The 26,765-nt window shown below is 38.6% G+C and overlaps 1 protein-coding gene across 1 annotated transcript in view; it reads left to right on the forward strand.

Moving 5' to 3' along the window:
• The window catches only part of dbndd1 (dysbindin domain containing 1), a 119,744-nt gene that overhangs the window by 61,343 nt on the left and 31,636 nt on the right, over positions 1-26,765 (forward strand). Inside the window, exon 3 of the mRNA XM_028809846.2 lies at positions 11,139-11,276. Within this exon, the coding sequence (XP_028665679.1) occupies positions 11,139-11,276 (138 nt within the window). The remainder of the gene's footprint in view (positions 1-11,138; positions 11,277-26,765) is intronic.

Here is a 26,765-nt window from a genome sequence, read left to right on the forward strand (position 1 = left end):
AGGGCTTGAACAGTACATCTTGAAACCCCAGTCTGCTTTGAAATCTTTGTCTGGGAGAGACCTTCTGTCTTGTTGCTGTGCTCAATCTTGCCATGACATGAAACTGATCATTAGCACCTGTTTGGTATAATTGGTTGATCATACACCTGACTATAATCCTACAAAATCCCTGACTTTGTGCAAGTGTACCTATAAGAATTGATGCTGGTTTGAAGGCAAAAGGTAGTAACACTAAATATTGATTTGATTTAGATTTTTCTTTTGTTCGCTCACTTTGCATTTTGTAAATTAACAACAATAAACAATCATTATTTATATTTCTGAAAGCATTCTGTGTTTACAGCATTTTTCACACCTGCCTAAAACTTTTGCACAGTACTGTAGGTATATATGATATTTGGAATAACTGATTTTATGACCTGTATAGTACATTTCGGAAAACATTGTGGCACGGATGCAACATTATTCATATTATTCATGTTCATTCACATAACATCTTGCAGTTGTAATCAGTGACCACGTGTTTTTTTTTTCCCCCCAATCTTGCCAGTCTCCACATTTTGGTGCATAGTGGTGTTTCTTTTGTACTCCAGGACATACAGAGGAAAGAATAGTACAGAGGTCAGTTCCGCACTATATGCAATCATCAAATTCAAATGTTAACAGTTCACACACACACAAGGACCGTCCTTCCTACATTTATGACATGTGTACCTGTTCTAATGTACACACTTCTCTCTATGCTTTGCTTCCTATTACATTGAAAGGGCACCTGACACTGACTCAGTTTACTTTCCTGGTGAATGCGGCTGTCTTGGAACAGAAGCTTGTCGATGTTGCATCCTCCTTTTCTTTTTCAATCGCCTTTTCTAGTAAGAAGTGACGACGAAGTTCCTCTACAAGGTGAGCCATGAACACTCTTCTTTTCTCTGTGGACCCCGTACATGCCTTGCACAGTACATGTGAGTTGATTGCTGCCTGGTCAAGCTTGTTATAGCACAAGCAACCGGCCAACTGCGTGTTTCTGCTCGCACTGAATAAGCTCATGCCTTCTGGTGCACGATGTCAACGCATCACGGAGGAAAAAAGAGACAATATATGTATAGGTATAGATAGGAGTAGACAGATTCTCTCAGTGTATTATTTATCTATCTATCTATTTTATATATACAATGGTTTTAAAGCAGTCATCATCACAAATATAATATGCTTATCCATCTATTTTTGCATCCATGTTTTCATGGCAGAATGCCACTCTGAGCATGTTTTCACAGTAAGGCACATTTATTTAGCATTATACTGATTTAGAGTCACCAACCTAACCAAACACGCATGCCTTTTGAATGAAGGATAATAGTGAAAAGCAATGAAGATGCTCAGAGAACATGCAGACAGAATGTGACTTTTTAAACACTTAAAAAATAATCTACTAACTGTAGTCCAAGTAGCCTAAATGAATCACTTAGACTAACAAAGGGTATTAGAAACAAGTATTAAACCATAACATTCAGCTTCTTGGCACCTACACCATACTTTAACCAATCAGTCTATTTAATACAGTTTAATTAATACATCTACTTATATTTAAAAAGCTTCCAATCATAAAACATTTATCTCAAGCACCCCACAACCTTGTACTTGAACTGAATGTAACAAAGCATTTAAGCTATTTAATTCAATTCAATGATCATGGAGAGCTGTAGCCAATCCCAGCAATACTATGCACAAAGCAGGAAACAACCTTGAGCCAGGTACCAGAAAACTGCAGAGCCCAATAATGCACACACCTACACTCATATCCACATCGAGACAATTTAAAATTGCCATTTAATCAAATGTGCAGTATTCTTGGAGTTATAACAGGAAAGCCAGAGTATCAGGGCCAAAACGTGGGATAAAGCGACGAGACGACTGCCTCGGACAGCATTATAGCAAGGGCAGCATTTTCATGTAACATTATATTTGTATTTTTACATTATGAAATAATAATATCACAAATGACAGTTACGTATGAGGGTTAAAAGTTACATGTACCTTATTTATATACTGTTTTTAATAACTAATAAATATTTTAATTTTAAAAGTTTTAAATTTCACATGTCATTTGTACAGCCTTTCCATGGGTGTTTAGTCTGTGAATCAAAATGATGCACACACATTTCAAAGCTACATATCAGCACATGATACTGGTGTTCGTTCATTTTCCTGAATTTTGCATATCTGTATCGTGTATATACTGGTTGTCATTTTGTATAATTGTGTGAATTTTTGGAATATTATTAAACTATCACATACACTGTACAATGTCTGTTCAATGTCTCTTAAGATTGCATCATGCATGTTTAAAATGGCAGGTGATTTTTAGCTTACAGGACAGAGTTAAGGAATTGCCAAGGTATTTAGAAAACTGTGCAGGGTGAGTGAAGCATCCAGGTTATGTTTCACATTCGTTTTTGCATTATACATTTTCGTGTTCTTAAGAATTACTTATGAATATTTTGAAACACTTCTGTGTTTTTGTCCTGTACCTCCTGACTCACTGGAATGAGAAAACCCCACCTCTTGATGTCTAGGTATGCAAGATGTTGAGCTATTTAGGGTTGCACCCTATTTTTGGGTGCCCACTACATCTGAAAAGCCATTACTTTTAGGCCATTTTTGAACCATTATTTTGTAAAAAAAATGAAACCCTTATGATAAAGAGTAAACTAATAGGTGTCTTCAGCAAAAGTGATCAGAAGGATTTGAAGTTGTACATGCCACATCAACCAACCAAAGGGATACACCCCCTAATGGGATACGAGGAGTCAAACGTACTCCTTTTCACAAAATTTCAACAAAAATCGGAATCGGTAATACAGCCCTGCGGGGTGTTGTTTTATGTTACATTGAAGCTGCTGATCATGAATATGATAATATTATTCAGCCAAACTTATAAGTTTACAAATGATAAATTTCAACCATAAACATATGGGGTATCATTTTATACTCTTTCAAGGTCAGTGATTAAAGTATGTTGTAGTTTTTGATTTTTGATCTTTTAATAGGATCTTTCTCTCTAAGGGCCTGTAATAGAAGGAGAAAAAGACAATTTCTTTTATAATTGAGAATATTTAGACTTTATACATTTATATTGAAGCACATTTTAATATTTTAAATATTTGATGCACCTATGCTTGTTTATTACGTACTGTACTTCAACCTCAAGGAGTAAACCATTACATCTCTTATGAACACCCCAAATTAGCGCAGCTTATGCCAATTCAGACTTGATTGATAGTATTTTCTGTTTATTATTATAAAGCTAATCTTTTTAATTTTTTCACATTTTTTCCAAAAAAAGAATATTTTTTTAAATTTTTTGCCTAGTATTTCTAGGACAAACACTGTATCATAGGAGTATTTTATCATGAAAATTGTGTCACAAAATGTATTGCAACAACCTAGATGGTGCAGGAGACCCAGACTATATAAGAAACATCACCTGGATGCACTGAGATGCATCATCAGTGATGTATCCTGAGGTCTCCAGGCATGCAACATCATAAAGCCTTGCTCAGGCGACCCAGCCGGGGTTAATCAATCCCCAACTTGCATCCCAGTAGTGATCCACGGATCAGCCCTCTTTATCCAAAGCCACCTTGAGGCTTTCTCTGCGGCTTCACTTGTGGATTTAATGGCCCTCTTTTTTGCCGCTCCTGTTATGCCCAGCCATGTGAGGACTCTGCAGAGTGAGCGTCCTGCAAAACCTCTGCAGCCAATTTCTTTGGGCTCGTAGAGTACCCTTCAGCCTCTGTCCCTGCACTCCTCCACCAGCTCCTGGTACTTGGTGCGTTTCCTCTTGCTAGCTTCCTAGATACACTCTTCCCAGGTCACTGTCAGTTGCAGCATGGTCAGCTGTTTTGAGGCCTCAGAGGTAATGATCGTGTCTGGCTGGAGTGATGTTGTTACATTTTGCTGCGGGAACTTTAGCTGCTTTAGCTGCCAGTCAGAGGCTGTGTGGAAGAGGCCTGTTATTACTGCCTTTGCCTGGAATTGCTCTCCCACTTTAATGAAGGTAACTGCCTTCTTTGAGCCGTGGAGGAATTTGCTTGTGTTGATGGCTGCAGCCAAGCTTTCAGCAACTGCCTTGAGCACCTTGTCATGGCGCCACTTGGTAGCGGCCATCTTCCAGAGCCTTAGGGCAGCTGCTGAGTAGATGTTCTAGACAGCCTCTTCCTGAACAAAGTGGACAGGATGGTGTCTCGCTCTTTCCCCAGACATGGAGGCTTGCTAGGCTTGGCAGGGCATTGTAGACTGCCTGCACCAGAAACCGGACACGAAAGAAATTTCCCTGCATGATGTCTGACCAAGTGATCCTTCGCTGGAGAGTACTCTCCCACCTTGTCCACGCACCCTGTTGCCAGAGTCCTACTGCCCTGCTCACTCTCTCTTCCTCCACCCCTGCTCGGACCTCTTCCTGGAGTAGTTGGATTCTCTCCTTGCCCTGGGCCTTGCTGATCTGGGTCTTTGGGAAGTAGCCCAGACCTGCTCTACCTGTTGCCACGGTGCCTACAAGAGCCTTCAGTCTCAGGAGTGACTCTGCCACCTCCACAGCCTTCTCCGTTCTCCATTTCCTGCCTGTCCTCACCTCAATGCCAGCTGCTGACACCTTACAATCCTTGGAGTCTCTGTACGGTAGGGCTTCTCTGGCGCATACCACCATGAATTCTTCAGTGAGGCCGCTAAATGATACCTGGAGGATGTTACTTGTCCCATACAGTGCTGCGCTGGTGAGGCTGCATGGAAGTCCCAGCCACCTCTGAAGAAAGCTGCTGATTTTCTTTTCAAGGGACTCAACTGTTGAAAACGGGACTGCATATACCAGTAGAGGCCATAGGACTCGGGGCAGGATTGAGTGCTGATAGATCCAGGCTTTAAACCTACCAGGCAGGCCAGACCTATTAACCTTAGTGAGCCACTTCCCAAGCTCCTGGGTGGATTTCTGAATCTCAGCTGAGCTTTCAGACTTGAGTCAAAGACTTTCCCCAAACTCTTGACTGGCTGCTCTGTGATGGATGGGATGACTGTTCCCGCGATAGCAAATCGGTACTTATCAGTCACCTTCCCCTTCTTTAGCACCATGGACCTTGACTTGGAAGGCTTAAAACTCATCCTTGCCCATGTGATGAGTCTCTCAAGTCCTTGTAGGATCCACCTGCTCCCTGGTGCCAGTGTTGTCATGATGGTTAGATCATCCATATAGGCTCTTATCGGGGGCTGTCGTACACCCGACTTAGTCAGGGGCCCTCTGCATTCTACCTCGGCTGACTTGACCACCATAGTCATGGCAAGGGCAAAAAGAATAATGGAGATGGTGCAACCTGTTATTATTCTCTTGCCAAGCCGAAGCCAGTCTGATATTTCTGACCCAGAAGTGACCCTTATGCTGAAGTTGTTATAGTAATCCAGGACCTGAAGTTGTTATAGTAATCCAGGATCAGATCCTTGATTTTCCTGGGAACATGGTGGTGATGTAATGCAAACTCAACCAGCTTGTGTGGTACAGACCCATAGGCATTGGCCAGGTCCATCCACAACACAGCAAGGTCGCCTCTGTTCTCATGGGCCTCTCTCATATGATAAGCTGAGTTACCTCACCTGTGTTCTCCAGGCAGCCGGGGACTCCAGGAATCCCCCCCTTCTGGACAGAGGGGTTGATGTAGTTATTCTTGAGGAGGAACTCTGTCAGTCTTTGGAATATGATGCTGAAAAACACCTTTCCTTCTACACTCAGCAGGGAGATCATTTGGAACTGGTCGATGTTCCTGAAATTCTCTTCTTTAGGGACCCAAACTCCCTCAGCCCACCTCCACTGGTTAGCGACTTTCCCTCTTCGCCAAATCACCTTCAAGATCTTCCATAGGTGCTGGAGTAGAAGGTAGGGTACACCGCTCGGGCCTGGATTGGAAGCTGATTGGGCTGCCTTGATGACCTCCTCAACCACCTTCAGACTTGGCTCACCCAGCTTGAACGCAGTTATTGGGAGGGCAGGGTTGATGAGAGCTTTATTGGCATCGAGATCTTGATCTGTCCTAGGATCGCTCAATGTGTCCTGGAGGAAGCACTTCACTTCCTCCGATGAACACTCAAGACGCCCAATGCGCTTATCGTAAAACCAAAGGGATTGGCAATAAAGGCTGTCCACCTACTCACTCTCTCTCTTCCCCACCTCCTTTGCCACTCTGCTCTGCGAAGGGTCATCACCTTCTTCCGCAGGATTTTCTGCAGTTCTGTCAATGCCCACTTTTCCTCATCAGCAGCTGTCTTGTACTGCTTCTTGAGGGTTTGAAGCTCTTGCCGTATCTGATGTATGTATCTCCTGGGGGTATCTGTCTTTAGGGCTTTCCGTAGCTTGTTGGGGTTCTTCCTCACGGAAGACACAGGTTGGGGTGCTAGCCCATACTGTCCCTGTTGCTTTTTTCCGTGCTGTCAACTGACTTTCCAGTAGTCACCAAACTATTCTTGGTTGTCACCTAGACTGTTCCTAGGAGTCACTGGCTATGCCAGGCTCTGACTATAGAAGAAACATCATCTGGGTGCACTGGAATGCATCATCAGTGATGTATCCTGAGGTCATCCGGCATTTCCGGTCTCACAACATCATACACCCTTGCTCAGGCGACCCAGCCGGGGTTGAATGGACTTAGCACTGTGGCAATGTTGATGGTAGCAGACCCTTAAAAGCACAATTGGTCGAACAGACTGCCCACATCTTTATCCACTCTGCAACACTACTCATATGTCTTGCAGCTCTACATGGTCTCAGCTACTTCATTCCAAGCCAATGCATGCAGTAAATGGTAGGATCTGCTACCATGCTTTCCCCATCTTCATGAGCCAATCTAAATTCATGGTCCTACCCAAGGCTCACCAGCATCCACTCATAAAGGCCAATGGATTATAGCAATCAAGATGTGGTCTTCAGTAAGTGTTTTTTTTAATTGCTGTTTTCCTTTTCCATGCTCTCAGAAGCTGCTTTTATGGTCAACTTTTCCAGGTAGCCTCACCCCTTCTGACAGTCCTCAATCACCTGAGGAATGTGTCCCTCTCAGGTCTGGATAAAGGATGTTACTGTATTTTATGTGAAATAGATAGATAGATAGATAGATAGATAGATAGATAGATAGATAGATAGATAGATAGATAGATAGATAGATAGATAGATAGATAGATAGATAGATAGATAGATAGATAGATAGATAGATAGATAGATACTTTATTAATCCCAATGGGAAATTCACATAAATAAAACTATGCCATGATACCTAGGAAGGATAAAAATCAGGTGGGCAGCAAATATGTGCCTTGCCTAAGGTGGTGTTATTTAACATGTATGCCCTATAGTGAATATAACATATAAATAAAATTTAATGGAACTAAAGGCCACCACACTGGATGCTTCAGCATATGGCTCAAACTTACAATCAGTCAGTTAAGTCTGCATACAATTTCCAGGAATAGCCTGCTCACCTAATTGTCTAAACGTTTCACATATGGTAGTCAGTACTGCCTGGCAATTGTTATGTGACAGTTGTTTTTTTATTTTTTTGTAATAAAATATTATATAAGTCAAACTCTTATAAAACATAATAATTTAGCATGGAAGTGTGCTTTCTCTCAGCTGCCTTCTGAATTCATAGCTTGCTTTTCTAATAATTATTATCCTTTCCTTTTTTATTTGCTGCTGACCATGCCTAGAGGCAAGGGCTTACATGAGAGATTTACTGGGCACTATGAGCTCCTGTCATTCTAACCCTTTTAAACATTTAATGATCTTTATGGCAGCAGCAGGACTAGACATATGTGTTCATAGCTCTGCAGTCTATTTTAAGACATAGACTTTTCACAAGATGCCTGTTTCTATTACTTTCCATTTATGTTTGTTGTCTACTAACATACACATGCATAGTAGCATTAGGATTTTAATTTGTTGTACAGTATACTTAACGGTGTTTTCTGTAGTGTAAATGCAAGGAAAATATTTAAATTCATTTTTAGAACACCTTTATTACTACTGGCATTACTAGACACAAAGTAACTAGTCAGAATACCCCTGTATCTTCCAGGTTGCCTGCCTTCTACCATACTCGAAGAATCTTCTCAGATTCCTCATGAGGAGCTAATTCTTAACTCCTACTTTTGCAGGTTTCATGTTCAGGGCACCTTACATGACGGATTATACATCATACCTTTTACAGTTGTGTTCAAATGGGTCTAGAAAGAAGGACTGGTCCTCCATGGGTCATCTTGCCTTTCTTGAGTGGAGTTCAAATTCCTTAGATCTGATGTCCTGGATTTCAACTTTCTTCCTAAGAAGAGAGAGATAATCAGACGGTGAGGCAACTGGAGTTGTTAATCCCTCTTCTCAGTGATCTTATTTGAGCTCCAAGTGGTTCAGGTTAGGCAAGATGAAGAAAAATGTAACAGAACTTTTGCAGTTGGTTATTTCTTTACAAATAGTGCAAATGAGGTGACATGTCTACAATTCTGAGGAAACATTTCAATGAACTTAAACATTCTGTAAAGATTAATCAACTAAAATACCTCCTAAACAATGTGCATTTCTGATCAGTAAATGCCAGAACTGGTTGGCTAAGATTATTGCTTCCTGCAACGTATAACTGTACAACATAGAATTTCTAAGAAGCCCAAAACACAGCACCCTACCTAATCAATATTTTTACCCATGGACAGTGGTGGTTTGTTAGCGGGGGGCTGCCGATATTTTAAAAACTATACTTACATATATTAGTTAGGTAATGTGAAATAATCATGAAATTAATTTATTTGCACAACATGCTTGGTGTCAGCGCATGTCAACAGCCATTTAAAAATTGGTTCTGACTTGTATTTGTTTAATTTTTGTGTGAAAAAAATTCTATGTGAATACCTAGATTTCAGGAGCAAATGATGCTGGCCAAATGAGAAGTCCTTGATCTTTTGGCAATCAGTTGACCTGACACTCCCCTTTAATTGGTTGATTCCATGTTTATTGGCAGCGAATTAGTATTGTTTCAGGTTTTTTTAATCTAATGTGACTGAACAAGCATTGATGCACTATGTTATGTTGACATCAATGGTTCACAGTTCACATCTGCTTTTAATGTTACGTAACTACAGATGAGCGAGTGCGACTTAGGAGTTGACAACTTGAAGCAGAACTTCACAAATCAAAGAAAATTAACTTATTTCTTTAAAGAAATACCCCTTCATAAATCATTCACTTCAAGAAAAAAATAAGGGAAACGAGCATGGACGAGACTGACCCGACTTAAAAATTCAGCAGCAGCTTTGATCGAGGACAAGCTGGCACACTGACTTTTTCCATCTCTTGTTATGACAAATGAAGCTGGCTAACTTTGCTTTCCCTGTTTAATATTTCAAAGTGTCTGTATTGAAGCATTGTGGACAATGACAGGGGTACAAGATCGAAAACATCTTTCTGAAAAATGCAAAAGGCATGAAAGTAGCTGCAGTCATCTAGACAATAGCATGAGGGGTGAGTTATGTTAAGGTGTGGGGGCCTGTGGATCTTACAATGTGAATTTGTGTCCAGGTCAAGTAAGCCTGGCAAACTTGCATAGGACTGGGCAGACTGGCAGCAAGTGTAGAATAATATTAGAGTGAGAATGACTCTGTGTGTATGGAAAATGATAAACTGGGATGCAAAACTTGAGGAAAAATCAGATGATTACTGATTGTATCATGTAGATTTATGGAAAACACAGGAAATGGCTAAGGACTGGGCACGGTATTAGCGGAGGCAGACTAAGCTTTGGATTGGACTTATATTATGGATGTGTTATAGGATACACTGAAGTCCACGTTATTGGATGATTACAGATTTGGGGGTACCGACATTATGGGTTGGGTTTTGGCATGAATGGGGAACTGAGCAAGTTGGTAGAGGATTTGGCAATTTGGAGACAGGTGTAGTGTAAAATTTGGGTGGCAGGTGCACCTGTTCCATTCCACATCTATTGGGCAAGTTATGGGAAGAATAAGGGGACTGCTGATGTCATGGACTGAAGTTTTGGAGCACAGCAGAAATGAGAAAGTTGGCATCAGATTGGGCAGCATGGTGGAAGTACATTTTAGCCTGGATTTGTCCTATGGGTCTGGTACATTCACACATAAGGACCACCAGAGCATGTGGAATGACCAGATAGATAGATAGATGTGAAAGGCACTATATAAAAAATATATAGATGTGAAACGCACTATAAAATAGATAGATAGATAGATAGATAGATAGATAGATAGATAGATAGATAGATAGATAGATAGATATTAAAGGCACTGTATGATAGATAAGTGCTGCTTAAGTCTGTTCCCCCAAAATCTACGCCCCCGCCCAACTTTTTTCACCAGCTGCCACTGCCCATGGAACTTTTTTCAGACTTGCCCAATTTGGTGGAAAACTCACACATCTGTCAACTCAGGGTGCAACTGCCAGTGTGAGAGCACTTACTGTATTAAAAAATTCTGATAGTGCATGTCATCACAGAGCACAAAATGAGGACCAGCATGAAAGGGACCCAAAACCTGTTTTACCTGGGTCTCTCAAAGGTCATTATGTTATTATGCTTGATTTAATTCAGATGTGCAAAAGTGATTTATAGAATCGACCTGCAATTAGACAATGAGGTTCTATTTAAATTCTGGTTTCTTGATAAAGTGTATTGTGATTGGTGGTAAGGGTAAGGAAAGAGTGGGGCTTAGGTAATTCTTTTTCTTCCTTAAGAGGTTTTTAACTTCAAATTGGTTAAACATTTAACTGTTATTTTATTCATACCCCTAAAATGAATATCTCTTTAGACTGAGAATAACAACAAGATTTTAATTTTGGTAGGTCTTTCATCAGTTATTATATTAGATATGTTTTTAAACTGTTATAATAGCACCATGAATTTAAAAAAATCTTTAGTTGCTTAGCTTTTCCTTCAAGTTATACTAATTGTGTTAGATAATTCTCCCTACTGAGAATACAGTATAGAGAAAAAGCTAAACTTTAATTTAATAAATCTGAATTGCTGGCCAGGCAGTGACTGATTTGTCTCTTGATCTGATTTTTAATTAATGCTTGTTGTCCCCAGAGCCCCTGAGCAGCGTTTCTTCACTGGAGGTGCACTTTGACCTGCTTGACCTCACGGAGCTGACTGACATGTCCGACCAGGAGCTGGCTGAGGTCTTTGCTGACTCTGATGAGGAAAACCAAAATGAATCTCCAGTGTGTAAGTACTTTTTCATTCCACTCAGTCAGTGTGACCCTTGGTACCTCTTGCTGAAGTAAAAGGACCTGTCTTCCTATATTGATTTGTTTGCTATCAATAACAAAGCAGAGAACATTGAGCTGGATAAAAAAAAAAAATATTTTTTGTTCTTGTTTATTATAGCTGTAACATCCTATAGGGGTAGCGCTATCATAGAACCACACTGCTAAAGAAAATAAAGAAACAAAAAGAATGGTTTGTTTAAATCCAAAAAATAAAATGTACAATGGAGAAACAGAGAGACATTACACTGACAACAAAGCATCAAAGCTTTTCCATTTTTCTATCTCCCAAAGAGTCTTTGCTGGGCCTTCTAATATGATGACAGAATCTTTCCATCCGTTGATGGCTATTCTAGACTTAGAGGTAATATTATAGTATGATGCATATATATCCTGTTTTATTGTATTATCAGACCACCTTTGACATGCACCTAATACAAAATGTACCACCTAACCTCTTCGGTTCTTTTCTTAATGGGGAACAGGAAGAAAATCCTAAAACTGTTATCTGTAATTTCTTACCTTTCTCACTGTCCATATGGCAGCACCTCACATATTCAACCCTAGGAACCTCTATTGGCAAGCCATTGGCTGATTGGTAGAGTCTTTATTTTCAGACCTTTACGTCAATCAAGCTTTACCACCAAAAAAGGATGCACACGAGTGTCCTCTTGTGCCCTTTAAAGACCGCATATAGGCAAGGAATGGACAATCTAGCTCCTTGGTTATGCTAATAGCAATAAGACAAGCAGACACTGACTTTAAGCTTTCACTTAAAAATTATATTTATTTGCATCAAAACCTTTAGCTGCAAATATAAGCAATACAAAGAATTATACGCAGTCTTCATTCAGTCCAGTTAGCAACAGCAGAGATGCATATTACAGTTTTCCATAGCTTTCAGTTCCTTAGTTATGAATTATATATCCTCAGTCCTAAATGAAAAGAATATTTTTTTTTGCTGGGGAGAGAACTCCTTACAATATGTTCATTGCGATAGTGATATTAAAAGCTCCATGGAAAGTGCCTGTAGCAGTGACTGAGCCGAGTTCTTTACAAAAGTGACAGAAAAGCAACAGCTGAACTGAGAGAAAGCTCAGTTTTTGCAACAAGCAACAACTGAGAGAAAATTCTTTTTGAAAAAAGTCTAATAAAAGGCTTATTTATTTTAATCTTTGCTAGCATACAGTGCTAAACCACTTTTGAGTTTCTCAGAAGATAGAAATGTCTCAGAATCATTATCACAAGTTCAAGTTTATTTACCTATAGAAATCAAAAGCTACACTTTCTAATTAAGCAAAATATGCCTTTTAGTTTTTTTAGCATGACAAGACTTTCAGGCTAACACCTATCACCAGAAATCTGTCATTTGAAAAGATTAAAGTATCTCCTATACAACCCTCTAGAAGACTGACATATGCTTAGATTGAGCTTCTATGAAAGGATGGATGGATGAATATATATTGTGCCCACTGAGTCATAGTGAGTGGTCTTTGTAGACAGACGGTTTCTATAGTTGGATGGATGGATGGATGGATGGATCTGTTTTAATTCCTATATCCATCCATTTATTCTATGGCCTCCTTATCCTTCCCAACATCATTAATATCCTGTACTTTTCACGATTATAATGCCAGACATGTTCTCTCACTACAATCCATATTAAACTTGAAGATCTACAGAAGGCATAACCCCACAGCTGTGGCTGTCCGCAATAGTTGGACTTCCATTGAGAAGGTGGCTCACAAGAGCATCACCTATTGTCCTCTATCTGTTCACAGGAAACATGTTAACAGAGCTTCAAAAAATATATTTAGGTCAATATATCATTATCTCGTGCTAAAGGGGTTAATTGTTTGGAACTTTCATTATTTTAAAAAATGACCTCAGTGTATATATTTATTGGAAACAAATTTGCTCAAAGCCAACTGCCAGCAAATATGAAGACATGCTAGAATGATACATATATCGAATCAAATTGTTTTGCATCACTGCTTTTTAAGCCCAGCCTTCATGGAGCTTTGTCTGAAGGTTTTCATTGGCACTTGAGAGCTTAGATAGATAGATAGATAGATAGATAGATAGATAGATAGATAGATAGATAGATAGATAGATAGATAGATAGATAGATAGATAGATAGATAGATAGATAGATAGATAGATAGATAGATACTTTATTAATCCCAATGGGAAATTCACAAGTGTTGAACAGTGAAATTTGACAAAGTTTTTTTTTCACCGATGACCTTGTTCGCTAAATATCATCTCTAAAAATTTTTGGAACATTTTTTCCCAGTTCCCTGTGATGCTTTCTGAGGCCAGCGTGACATCACACAGCAGAAGGGGCCATGTGCAGAAGTTAATGCATGCATACTATAAGATCGCTACTCAACCTGCTTCCTCACAGTTCAGATCACATTTTTAGCCACAATAATCGGTTCAGCATAGTTGAAACAAACTTCCCTAGCTTTTGTATACACTTAAAAGACCACTGCATCATTATAATCCACTTAAATCTAGTTCAGTGAAGTTCCCAAACATTTTTGTTATTTCTCTCAAATAAATAATTTATACAATTCCAACTGCCAGCAAATATGCAAAGTACTAGAAGGATACCTATATCAAATCAAATTGTTTTTCTGGATCATTGTTTTTTAACCCCAGCCTCCATGGTGGTTTGTCTGAAGCTTTTCATCGGCTGAGAGCTTAGCATTGATCAGTGAAATTTGCCAAAGTGTTTTTTCGTTGGTGACAATTTCCTGGAAATTTGACATGCAGTGACAATTTTTATCCAAGTGTTTCATGATGCTTTGTGAGGCAAGTGTGACATCACACAGGTGTAGGAGCCATGTGCAGAACTCTCAAGCATGAATACTGTAAGATCGCAATTCAATCTGCTTCATGCATGAGTGATGTCACAAACCGATCCACTTGCAATATTTTCATTTGAAGGTACATTAGCTGACCATAATTACTTGCACTTGCATGTACCACAGCTATGAGTCAAAACAAGATAAAGAAGCATCCCCCCTACCTGTACAAGAGACAGAAAACATGACACCCTATGAAATAACAACAAAAGATTTATTACTATTTACAAGGCGTTTCGGTCTTTTTGATAGAAGGAAAAAGTGCAAAGCATCTGTACAAATAGATTGAAAACAAAAAACATGTTCCAGCTGTGCCCAGACCCTTGACTTCAAACAATGGAGCAAGCTAGTCTCACACTACTGCTTCGTGACATGGGCAATGTGTGTTCCAAGTTTATGTCTGCATCTCTGTTTGGTGGCACAGCGGGGTTGGAGCAGTGGTTAGCACTGTTACCTCACAGTTCAGATCACATTTTTGGCCACAATAATTGGTCCTGCATAAATGATAGATGCTTCCTTAGTCTTCGGGTGTATTGCAAAGACCACTGCATCATCATAATCCATTCAAAACTTGTTCAATTCCTCTTTCCCTACCAACTTCAATGCATTTTGTAGGGTTTAGTGAAGTTCCTGAACATTTCTGTTATTTCACCAAACTCATGGCAATGGAATTTGCTCATCACTGGAGCTTAGCCACAGAATAAAAAACACTGTTACTTATTGTAGATCCTTAAGGTTTTCATATCATTATATATGAAACAAGACTGCAAATGTGCACTTTGACCAATTTGCCTAATGAGCAAATTATTAGTGCTTTCATTTAGTGAAGTCATTTATCTAATTTAAAGGTGGAGGGAAGACAGAGCCCTCTGAGGCAACATTGGGTGCAAGGTAGGAACCAACGCAGAATGAGGCACCACAATCTTTCTAGATGTAAATGTCATTTGCCAAAGGAAAACAAATGATGGAATTTTCCCAATATGTAAGAAATGAGTGAAAGTACTTAGGCAAAATGTACAGAGAAGATGTTCCAAAAAAGGCACTGTCTTGTTGCCTCCTCATTGAACCTTTGTGAATAAAAAAAAAAAAAAAAAAGCATTTTCCGTACAAGGGAGCAGATTCACTCTCAGGTCACTGAATTTTCCATGATGACTTTTAACAACGCTTGGTTTGGAGGCACAGGAGACCTTTGGGAAGCACATGTTTAAAAATAAAGCAACAGTACAAAGACAGGCAATGCTTACATTCATGGGACTCTCATATTTTTAGAACAGCTCTAAGGATTCAAAAGAAAATAATTGCTAGTGTCAGCTGCACGTGCCATGCACCCACAACTTGTCCCTTTTTCCAAAATCTTATGACATTAGCTCATTTCTGACCAACTTGTGTTTATCAGAATTTTACTATTAACTGTCTAAATTTTTTCTGAGTTCAGTGTTGACTGGTGTTCTGTTACGCACTAATTCACTGCTAACCAGTTTGGCTTTATCTATAATTTACTGTACTTTACATTACCACATTTAGGAGCCTCAGCAAACTAAATACAATTTGTGGGTGTATATCTGTATAACCTTAAATATAACACATTAAAAATATTTTTTATTTTAAATAAAAATATCACATAGAACAAAATGTCAGTGTACATACTGTTATTTTTTAAAACATGAGATTTAGTCAAGAGTCTGAATATTTTTGCAAAGCACTTAATATACAGTATATGCATACAGTATAAGGCCTGTCATTAAATTAGTGACTGATTATATTTTAACATGTCACAGCAATACCATTCCAATATAAACCTTGCAATTTTTTGTTTGTCCACTCTCATATATAATAAGATTTGTAGCAATTTACTTCATTATTTATATTCCAAATGATCATGGAATCATTAACTGTAAGTTTCTCAATCCTAAGCAGCATTACAATAGCAAATTCTGCTTGGAACTTCTCAAACATCCATCCATCCATCCATTTTCCAACCCGCTGAATCCGAACACAGGGTCACGGGGGTCTGCTGGAGCCAATCCCAGCCAACACAGGGCACAAGGCAGGAACCAATCCCGGGCAGGGTGCCAACCCACCGCAGGACACACACAAACACACCCACACACCAAGCACACACTAGGGCCAATTTAGAATCGCCAATCCACTTAACCTGCATGTCTTTGGACTGTGGGAGGAAACCGGAGCGCCCGGAGGAAACCCACGCAGACACGGGGAGAACATGCAAACTCCACGCAGGGAGGACCTGGGAAGCGAACCCAGGTCCCCAGGTCTCCCAACTGCGAGGCAGCAGTGCTACCCACTACGCCACCGTGCCGCCCCTTCTCAAACATGAAATGGAAATAAATATTGCAGTTAAACCATAAGCAGCTTTTAAGGGGTGGATGGGGAGCACAGCCCACCCTACAGAGGCTCTGTGCTACTATAATAAGCGGTTGCACCCCAGGTGCACCCAACATATCCAAAGACATTCAGGTTAGGTGAATTTTTGAATCTAAATTGACATGGGTGTCTGTGTGTTCACTCTGTGATGGGTAAGTGCCCTGTCCAGAGGTTGTTCCTGCCTGCATGTATTGCTTGCTGGGATAGGCTCTAGCAGTCTTGTGACTCTACCCAGGTAAGTGAGTTTAGAAAATGTATGGTTTAACAAATACTGTAATCCCTTTTACCCTAAGCAACGGTCTCTCTTGAAAGAAAGGTTATTATAGTTTTGCCTTTTTTTATTAGTTTTTATTTCTATATTTTTTTCTGAACTTACTTGGAAATTCAGTTTAGTTTTAGTTTTCCTTCATCATATATTTTTAGTTTTAATTTAGTTTTTATTTCACAAAGACATTTCTATTTTATGTTTATGTCTATTAGTTTTGGTTTAAGTTTTAGTAATTATGGTATGGTTAAAGAACTACTATGGAGTTTAGTTTTGTGTCGCAATCAGACAGAACTGTACATTTAACGGTTTAGGATATAAGTTTAAAAGCTTACTACACTACATGATTTACTATCTGGTTTTGTTTTTGTCTGATAAACACAAGCATAATCAAAACCAAATACTGAATATGAACAATTTTATCATTTCTAAAATATTTTCTATGTCATTTGTGCTAAATGTCTACAGCATACAACATATCCAGCTCCAAGACAATGTGCTTATAACGAATGCCTTCAATATTGCATACAAAAATCTCCCATACTGAGCTTTTTAATTTCTACCAGCCATATTGATCTCTGATTCCATCTGAGGCACATACAATTTATAGACAGAATTTTGCCAACAGTAGGCCTGAAAAGATATCAAAAATAAAAAAATAGATTCTACTGTGTTCTGACAGGTGTGGTCATGAAAATCACAGAGTCTTAGGAACAACAGGGTCTTAGGCTTGAATCAGTGTGCAGACCCCACTGACTATATTTCAGGGAAACAAGGAAACAAAAAAAAACAAGCATTTAGTGTAAAGGGTAGCGGCAGTGAGAGTTGAATAGCCCATGCATAACAACAGTAAACCCTTAATGAGCAGAGCAAGAGTAGGTAATAGGAGTATAGACAGCCACAAAATGACAGAAACAGCATCTAAGATTAGGAACAATATATACAGGTGCTGGTCATAAAATTAGAATATCATGACAAAGTTGATTTATTTCAGTAATTCCATTCAAAAAGTGAAACTTGTATATTAGATTCATTCATTACACACAGACTGATGTATTTCAAATGTTTATTTCTTTTAATGTTCATGATTATAACTGACAACTAATGAAAGTCCCAAATTCAGTATCTTGGAAAATTAGAATATTGTGAAAAGGTTCAATATTGAAGACACCTGGTGCCACACTCTAATCAGCTAATTAACTCAAAACACCTGCAAAAGCCTTTAAATGGTCTCTCAGTCTAGTTCTGTAGGCTACACAATCATGGGGAAGACTGCTGACTTGACAGTTGTCCAAAAGACAACCATTGACACCTTGCACAAGGAGGGCAAGACACAAAAGGTCATTGCTAAAGAGGCTGGCTGTTCACAGAGCTCTGTGTCCAAGCACATTAATAGAGAGGCGAAGGGAAGGACAAGATGTGGTAGAAAAAAGTGTACAAGCAATAGGGATAACCGCACCCTGGAGAGAATTGTGAAACAAAACCCATTCAAAAATGTGGGGGAGATTCACAAAGAGTGGACTGCAGCTGGAGTCAGTGCTTCAAGAACCACCACGCACAGACGTATGCAAGACATGGGTTTCAGCTGTCGCATTCCTTGTGTCAAGCCACTCTTGAACAAGAGACAGCGTCAGAAGCATCTCACCTGGGCTAAAGACAAAAAGGACTGGACTGCTGCTGAGTGGTCCAAAGTTATGTTCTCTGATGAAAGTAAATTTTGCATTTCCTTTGGAAATCAAGGTCCCAGAGCCTGGAGGAAGAGAGGAGAGGCACAGAATCCACGTTGTGTGAGGTCCAGTGTAAAGTTTCCACAGTCAGTGATGGTTTGGGGTGCCATGTCATCTGCTGGTGTTGGTCCATTGTGTTTTCTGAGGTTCAAGGTCAACACAGCCATCTACCAGGAAGTTTTAGAGCACTTCATGCTTCCTGTTGCTGACGATTCATTTTCCAACAGGACCTGGCACCTGCACACAGTGCCAAAGCTACTAGTACCTGGTTTAAGGACCATGGTATCCCTGTTCTTGATTGGCCAGCAAACTCGCCTGACCTTAACCCCATAGAAAATCTATGGGGTATTGTGAAGAGGAAGATGCAATACACCAGACCCAACAATTCAGAAGAGCTGAAGGCCACTATCAGAGCAACATGGGCTCTCATAACACCTGAGCAGTGCCACAGACTGATTGACTCCATGCCACGCCGCATTGCTGCAGTAATCCAGGCCAAAGGAGCCCCAACTAAATATTGAGTGCTGTACATGCTCATACTTTTCATGTTCATACCTTTCAGTTGGCCAACATTTCTAAAAATCCTTTTTTTGCATTGGTCTTAATTGATATTCTAATTTTCCGAGATACTGAATTTGGGATTTTCATTAGTTGTCAGTTATAATCATCAACATTAAAAGAAATAAACATTTGAAATACATCAGTCTGTGTGTAATGAATGAATCTAATATACAAGTTTCACTTTTTGAATGGAATTATTGAAATAAATCAACTTTGTCATGATATTCTAATTTTATGACCAGCACCTGTACATAATCTTAGCCTGTTTATCCAGAGCAGGATAGCAGGAAACCTGGAGCCTACCCCAGCAGGTTTGGATGCAAGGCAGGAAAAATCCCTGGTATGCGATATGTAGGATATGGCTGATGTTAAGAACAAAAAGAATAAGATATTTCAACTATCTATTTTGAGAGAGAGAGAGAAATTGAAAAAAGGGGGGACAAATATTTTAAAACATAATTCTGCTACTGGATTATTTTCACAATATCCAGTATTTTGAGCTGTGAATATAAACTAAAAAAGTTAATTAATAAATATAGAATAAATACAAAAACACATTAGTATGTTTAGTTTTTCACCAGTTGTCAGACTCTCTTCACCTACCTACCTGTAGTTCAGTAGAGACATTGCAAACTCAAGAATTTTACAAGGTTTGTATTGCTTCATTGTTAAACGACTTTTTTAAAGCAAAATTGATTGGTCAGCAACAATATGCTGATCTTGTATAATGATCTAGTTAGTCTCTCTGTCAGTGCAGTTTTATTTTCAGAAAGGATATATCCTGTGCAAAGTGGCAGGTGAATTATTGTCAACAAAATGCAGGCACCTGAGAAATAAACTGAATCGTCACTCATTCGTGATTTTTCTGTCCATATGGTAAATGTTTTGTTGACGAGCACATTCTGATTTCAGACGTTTGAATTAAATCTTGATATACAAGAAGCTCAAAGAAATGCGGCACAGTAAATCGATTTCTATTTCGCACGCTTTATGTGCCCGTTGTCAGCTTGCTCTGTCACTGCAAATGCTGTGTGATCACCCTCCCTCCATCACCAGCCGCCATTCACTGGATGAATATGTGCGGGCAGCTTGTGTTGGATAACTTTCTGTTTTAGAGTCAAAAGTTACAAGGGTTAAAGACTAATGGCAAGAATATTCATTCAAAAACAAAAACTAAAAATATTTTTAGTATATTATTATTTTATTTCAGTTAGTCTTTCCAGCTTCTTTAATAGTTTCATTTAGTTTTATTTTTCCATTTCGGATTTGTTAATTATTTTATTTCAGTTCGCAAAAATGTTTTTTTAATAATAGTTTCAGTTTTGATTTTAGTTTTTGTTAACTATAATAACCTTGCTTGAAAGTCACCTATCCTTAAAACAGACAGAGAAACATTCTGTACAATTTCATTTACAGATAGTTTTCTGTTACAGAATTTTCCTGAGAGAGGTTTTTTTTCAAGCTGTTGTAACAGATTTAAGGTCTCCGTGACCCCTTGAACCCTCAGACCACACGTCAGACACCAGTTAAAAATCCAAATATTATATTTATTAGGACAAAACGTGCACAAAGCACCCTCTTCTCCACAATATTCAAATAAACACAATAAACAATCAATAAATCAATAATACTCCTCACTCCCAGACGCGTTGCCACCCTTCCACCCAGCTCAGCTCAGCGTCTGGGATTTCCCATCGTCCTTTTATATTCCCTAACCGGGAAGTGGTTCCAACCTTACAGTCCATGTGATTCCTTATCACTTCCGGGTCAGATAAAAAGTCCTTTTCTTCATCCCAGAAGCACGTCATTTCCTTTGTCGCCTTGCCTACAACGTACTTCCGGGTTATAGGGCACAAACATCTCTCTGGGCCTCCATGCAGCGTCATCTGTTGGCTCCTGTGGTATCCAGCAGGGCTGTAAAGGAAAACTCCATCGTCTATGATTCCCTGCTGGTGTTCGGGGCACTTACATGCCGCAGGGAGAGCTCCATCTGGCGGCCTGGGGTTATTGGCCGGGATGATAGTCCGGCCATATCCCACACTGTATATTTTGTAAACAGAATTTTCCTCTCTTACATAAACAACAACCAGTTCTGCTGGCAAAACAGAACCTCTGTAGTAAGCACAAGCGACTAAAACGGTGCTGCACATGTGCCAGGCAATTAATGCCTATTTATACAAATATTGCAATCTGAGCTAATCTCCATCACACATCACCTGTATTCCCAAAACAAAATATGTTAAAAAACAAAAATGTGATATTTGTCTCTTTGATGAAGCAAATAAATATTTGAAAACACTCCTAGTTCCAGATCAATTAACTAAGTTCCCAAACGCATCAGAATGTTACTCCATGCATGGATTTTCTAACTTGTTTTAATACAAAGTGCCACAATAATTTTGCTACAATTAGAAATTGGGAGACAAACAAAGTTAGATAAGCAATGATTTTGCAATGTCAATGAACTGACAAGGATTTATGAGATACACAGGATGTTAAAGACAAAAAAGCTTCAAAACCAAGATCCAAAGATATTGAAGCCAAAACGAAAAAACAAAAGTCATAGTCAAAAATAACCAAAAGGGCCTATAATATCAATTACAGATTATAGCACAAGTTCTGAAGTAGGTTTGTCATCTGCTGCTCAGATAATGAAGTAAACTCTTAGCTGACATTTTAACCTATTGTGTCATAATTCAAAAGGTCATGACCTCAGAGCACACACTTCTAACAATGTGGGCAGCTGCCCTAACAACAGGAGTCCTAAAATGGTGGAGATCACAAAAAAAGGACAGCTGACACATCCAAATAATAAATAGAGAAACCATAAATAAAAATCAGAATCAAATTCTACACAAGAATTTGATTTAGAAAATACAGTAAAAAGTTAAAAACTAAAAGCAAATTCATATCAAACTTATGTTCTTTAAACAGTGCTAATGGTATTTGTGTACTTTTTATGATTTTTTTTTTAAATGTGTTAATGCAAGTACAACTTTATATTAAAAACAATTTATGGTATCTGGCATGTAATGTGATGTAAATATATAGCAGTACAGTGGTGAATCTAAAAAATGCAATTATTTTGTATGGTTTGTCTGCCATACTGGTTTTTATGGTTTTGTCTGTCTGACTAAAAGAAAAATCCACCCATTGCCGAAACTGCCTATGTAGGTGAGGTTTATATCCTGGACTCAAATTTTTCAATGGCACATGGCTTACCTCAACATGAAATTGTCAAAAATTGGATCCTTCACCATGACAAGCTTTTTAAGTGTTTCTAGCATACATGCATATTTAGTGGCTTCAACGGCAATCTAATTCACTTTAAATTGTAGAATCACCTAAATGGGCATCTTTTTTAAAATGACTGAAAACATGCATAGAGCCATAACTGATGTCTGACAAACCAATAAGAGAGCACCAGCCTGGCAGGGCAATGCTAGGGGAAAGATTGTTGAGATTTAGGGGACAAACAACTATAAAAAAGTCTTGAATAATGCAAGTAGGCCTACACTCTCAATAAAGTCTGAGGCCTAGAAAGCCACTTAAGGGAGAGGGAACCCATTTAAACCCTGGGCCAAACTAACAAAACTCTAAATACTTAATATTTCATTTTTAATTAAAAAAGAAAAAATCAAAACAAATCAAGAACTGAAAAAATGTCAAAATAGCAAAATTCACAGTGTACAGAATGGATTTCAAAAATAATCAAAGTACATACCAAATTATAAAGCAGGTAATGGGGAAGAAGTCGGAAATATTTTTCCAAGAGTACAATGGCAAAAGAAAAGGAGTCATGTAATGTCCAGTAAGGAACTGATGCCAAGAATAAATGGAGGCCTGGGACTTTAACATATGAGGGCATAGGAGTGCAGAAAGATCTATTGTATTATTTCTAGCTGCTCTTATTACTAGATGTATGATGCACTTTCTGTTGTACTGTTTTCTTCAGTCAGTTTTATTAGCATTGTTATGATTTTTACACAATTTTCTTATTTAATAAAGGTTCCACACAGATTTTATCATTTGAATTTTTAAATTTAAAATGAATAGTTTTAATATATTAATGACGCCACAACTTACTATGACTATAGTACGACATTGCAGTCATATGATCATTACACTGTTCAAGGCATGACATCATCTTTGAGTACATATATCACACAATGACACAAAGCTTTCAGTCTGCAAGTGGGCAAAGCTACTGTGAATTATCTAAATTATTTTGTGCACTACCTCCCGGCTAATACTCTTTGCAATTGTTTCGATTATCATTTAGGCTTTGATAATTTTTTGGTTTTAGATTGTGTTTTCTACTTTCATCGTCTGGTCCTCTTCACAAATAACCTAAGGCCATTTCTTACTGGCTCAGTACAGGTAAAGAATATTAAAAGTGCGCAGTCTAATTATGTATAGTTCAATGCTGTAAAACACTGGCTTTTGGAATTTGCAAAACTGTTGCCACTCGCTGCCTCACTTGCAGCACTTTCTGTTTCTATTTTTTTAATCACTACATTGTTGCCTCCTATTTAATTTCACATATTTTCCCAACACATTCTGCATCACCTTGCCCTCTACTATAATTTATAGAGCCATATTTATGTGGATCCAACCTAGGTGTCTCATATAAGAAGGTTGCAATTAGAAGGCCACATAAATACTCAGAGGGTTAGAGTTATACAATAAAACAGGCACGTTCACCTCTATGATCGAACTATCTGTGGATCCATCATTTTGGAACAATGCTGTTGGAAAACTGATGATTAATTAGGGTTGGGGGATCATTTTCTATTAGTGTACACAACAGCACTATAAACAGAAGTTGCTGGAAGTCATGTTGTTGCCCAAAACATTATAAAAACAGTGCATCTCATGCTGTGACTTTCAGAGCAATGTTGTTGGCAACTAGAAGTTTCTTTAGCACAACTTATGTAGATAGTAATGAAAATCTCTTGTGGAGCCACGAGTCCCTTTTTGCTTAGCCATATAGACACTTAATAGGGCTGAAAGAATTGCAAGGTGACTAGTAGACTGACTTTCATTAGATAGATAGATAGATAGATAGATAGATAGATAGATAGATAGATAGATAGATAGATAGATAGATAGATAGATAGATAGATAGATAGATAGATAGATAGATAGATAGATAGATAGATAGATAGATAGATAGATACTTTATTAATCCCAAGGGGAAATTCACATACTCCAGCAGCAGCATACTGATACAAAAAACAATATTAAATTAAAGAGTAATAAACATTAAACATTAACTACAGTACAGTACTTTAAATATAGTATTAATAAAGGATCCTCACGAAAAATGCCTATATACATAGTACACTTGACAAGTATTGCTGATTTTCACATCAGTTTAATTCTAGTTATGCCCTCATTTAAAATTTCTTGGAGTACATACTCCATAAAAACACACTTGACGCAGCTTGTGGCTGCAGTAGATATTGTATGCTGTGGACTTTGACTTTTAGTGTAGAGGTACTTGCTGAAAGTTGAATGACAAATTAATTTGATTTTGTTTGACTTTAGTGTGCTAATTTTAAATTCATGTACTTCTCTGTAGCTGGAATATTTTAAAAGAAGAGTAATCTCTTGTTTATGTGGTAGCATGTTTTCATTTTTTTAAACTATACTACTTCTCCCAGCAGTAAAATTAAGGGGAAATGTATATCGAAGAATTGTTTATTATGTATGAAAATTAAGTGTGTGCTTTTTATATCCACAAAATCAACTAAATGCAGTATAACAAATTATTGTTAAGTTAATTTCACACTTGATTGAGTTACCAACAAAACAGCAAACTAAGTTCACATTTTCTAAATAGGCCTTCATTTTGTTTCTCATGAAATAAATCACGTTCAGTGGAAAGTTTTAGAACACTAACACATAGTTCTTGAAATGTCAGGTGTTTTTAAAAGGCAGCACTGTGTATGACAGTTTTGAAAAAAAAAGCCTTAAATCTGCCAATGTCTAATCCATTCTTGACAGCTTTTACATGTTATGAATAATTTGTGTGTCACAAGCAGGTTTGCAGCATGCCTAGTAGGCACTGTTTGATTTTACCACAACTTACGGCTCACTGTACAGACTTTTGCATCCTCGAAAATCATTTTCCCATCTCCTCCCGAATACAGATGAAGAGCAGAGAAAGTTATAAGGCACACCTTGGAAGTACACTACATTTTGTGGTTATGAAAATGTTACAAATTAAGCTAAAGCTTTCATTATTACTTTTAAAACTAAAAGAAATTAAATGAAAGAAGGGTTCATGCTATGATAATAAGGTGAGGTTCTATGATATGTACAACTAAAACACTAAAATGTCCTAATTAACTAATGACAAATGTTCTTCATTCTTACTAGGAAAGCATGCCAAGCTCCGATATTGTATCATAGATTTTGTACCAGCAATATTTTATTTGGAGCCCCCTGTCTACTATGTTTCTTCCAGTTCCTGATATCAAACTCCAGACCACACACATTTTTAGTCCTAAAACTGACTTCATTTGCAGATCTAAACTGTATCCTATACTCCAGGTAATTATCCTGATAGGTTACTTAACTGCATATTTTACGATGTTAATCTGGAATGGCAGAGATAGAACAAGTTAAACTGAGAAAGAACCATCAAAAAAACATGGTCATTAATGCAAGTTAAAAATGGAACATCAAAGCCAAAGGAAAACCATCAAATTAGAGTCAAAGCAAGATGAGCCAACTCCTTAATTACCTGTAAGTATGACAATTAAATTTACAAAGATTATCCTTTAACAAATAAATTGTGGACACTAGATTATGCACATAGCAATCTTCTATACGGGCAGTTTAATAACACCACAAGTCACAAGCCATGTAACCAGTGACCAACAATATGACTGCACTCCATATAAACCAATGCACAAAATGGTGCAGTGATGAGACCACCAAAACAATGTTCACGTAAATCAAATGCAAAAGTGAAACATTTTGCATCAAAAATTAAGTGAAATGAATGAAAAATAGAGTAACATATTTCTAATAAGACAATAATACATCCATCCATCCATCCATCCATCCATCCATCCATTGTCTCCCGCTTATCCGAGGTCGGGTCGCGGGGGCAGCAGCTTGAGCAGAGATGCCCAGACTTCCCTCTCCCCGGCCACTTCTTCTAGCTCTTCCGGGAGAATCCCAAGGCGTTCCCAGGCCAGTCGAGAGACATAGTCCCTCCAGCGTGTCCTGGGTCTTCCCCGGGGCCTCCTCCCGGTTGGACGTGCCTGGAACACCTCACCAGGGAGGCGTCCAGGAGGCATCCTGATCAGATGCCCGAGCCACCTCATCTGACTCCTCTCGATGCGGAGGAGCAGCGGCTCTACTCTGAGCCCCTCCCGGATGACTGAGCTTCTCACCCTATCTTTAAGGGAAAGCCCAGACACCCTGCGGAGGAAACTCATTTCAGCCGCTTGTATTCGCGATCTCGTTCTTTCGGTCACTACCCATAGCTCATGACCATAGGTGAGGGTAGGAACATAGATCGACTGGTAAATTGAGAGCTTCGCCTTGCGGCTCAGCTCCTTTTTCACCACGACAGACCGATGCAACGCCCGCATTACTGCGGATGCCGCACCGATCCGCCTGTC

This window comes from Erpetoichthys calabaricus, chromosome 9 (assembly GCF_900747795.2).
Source record: "Erpetoichthys calabaricus chromosome 9, fErpCal1.3, whole genome shotgun sequence".
In the NCBI taxonomy this organism is placed as follows: domain Eukaryota; kingdom Metazoa; phylum Chordata; class Cladistia; order Polypteriformes; family Polypteridae; genus Erpetoichthys; species Erpetoichthys calabaricus.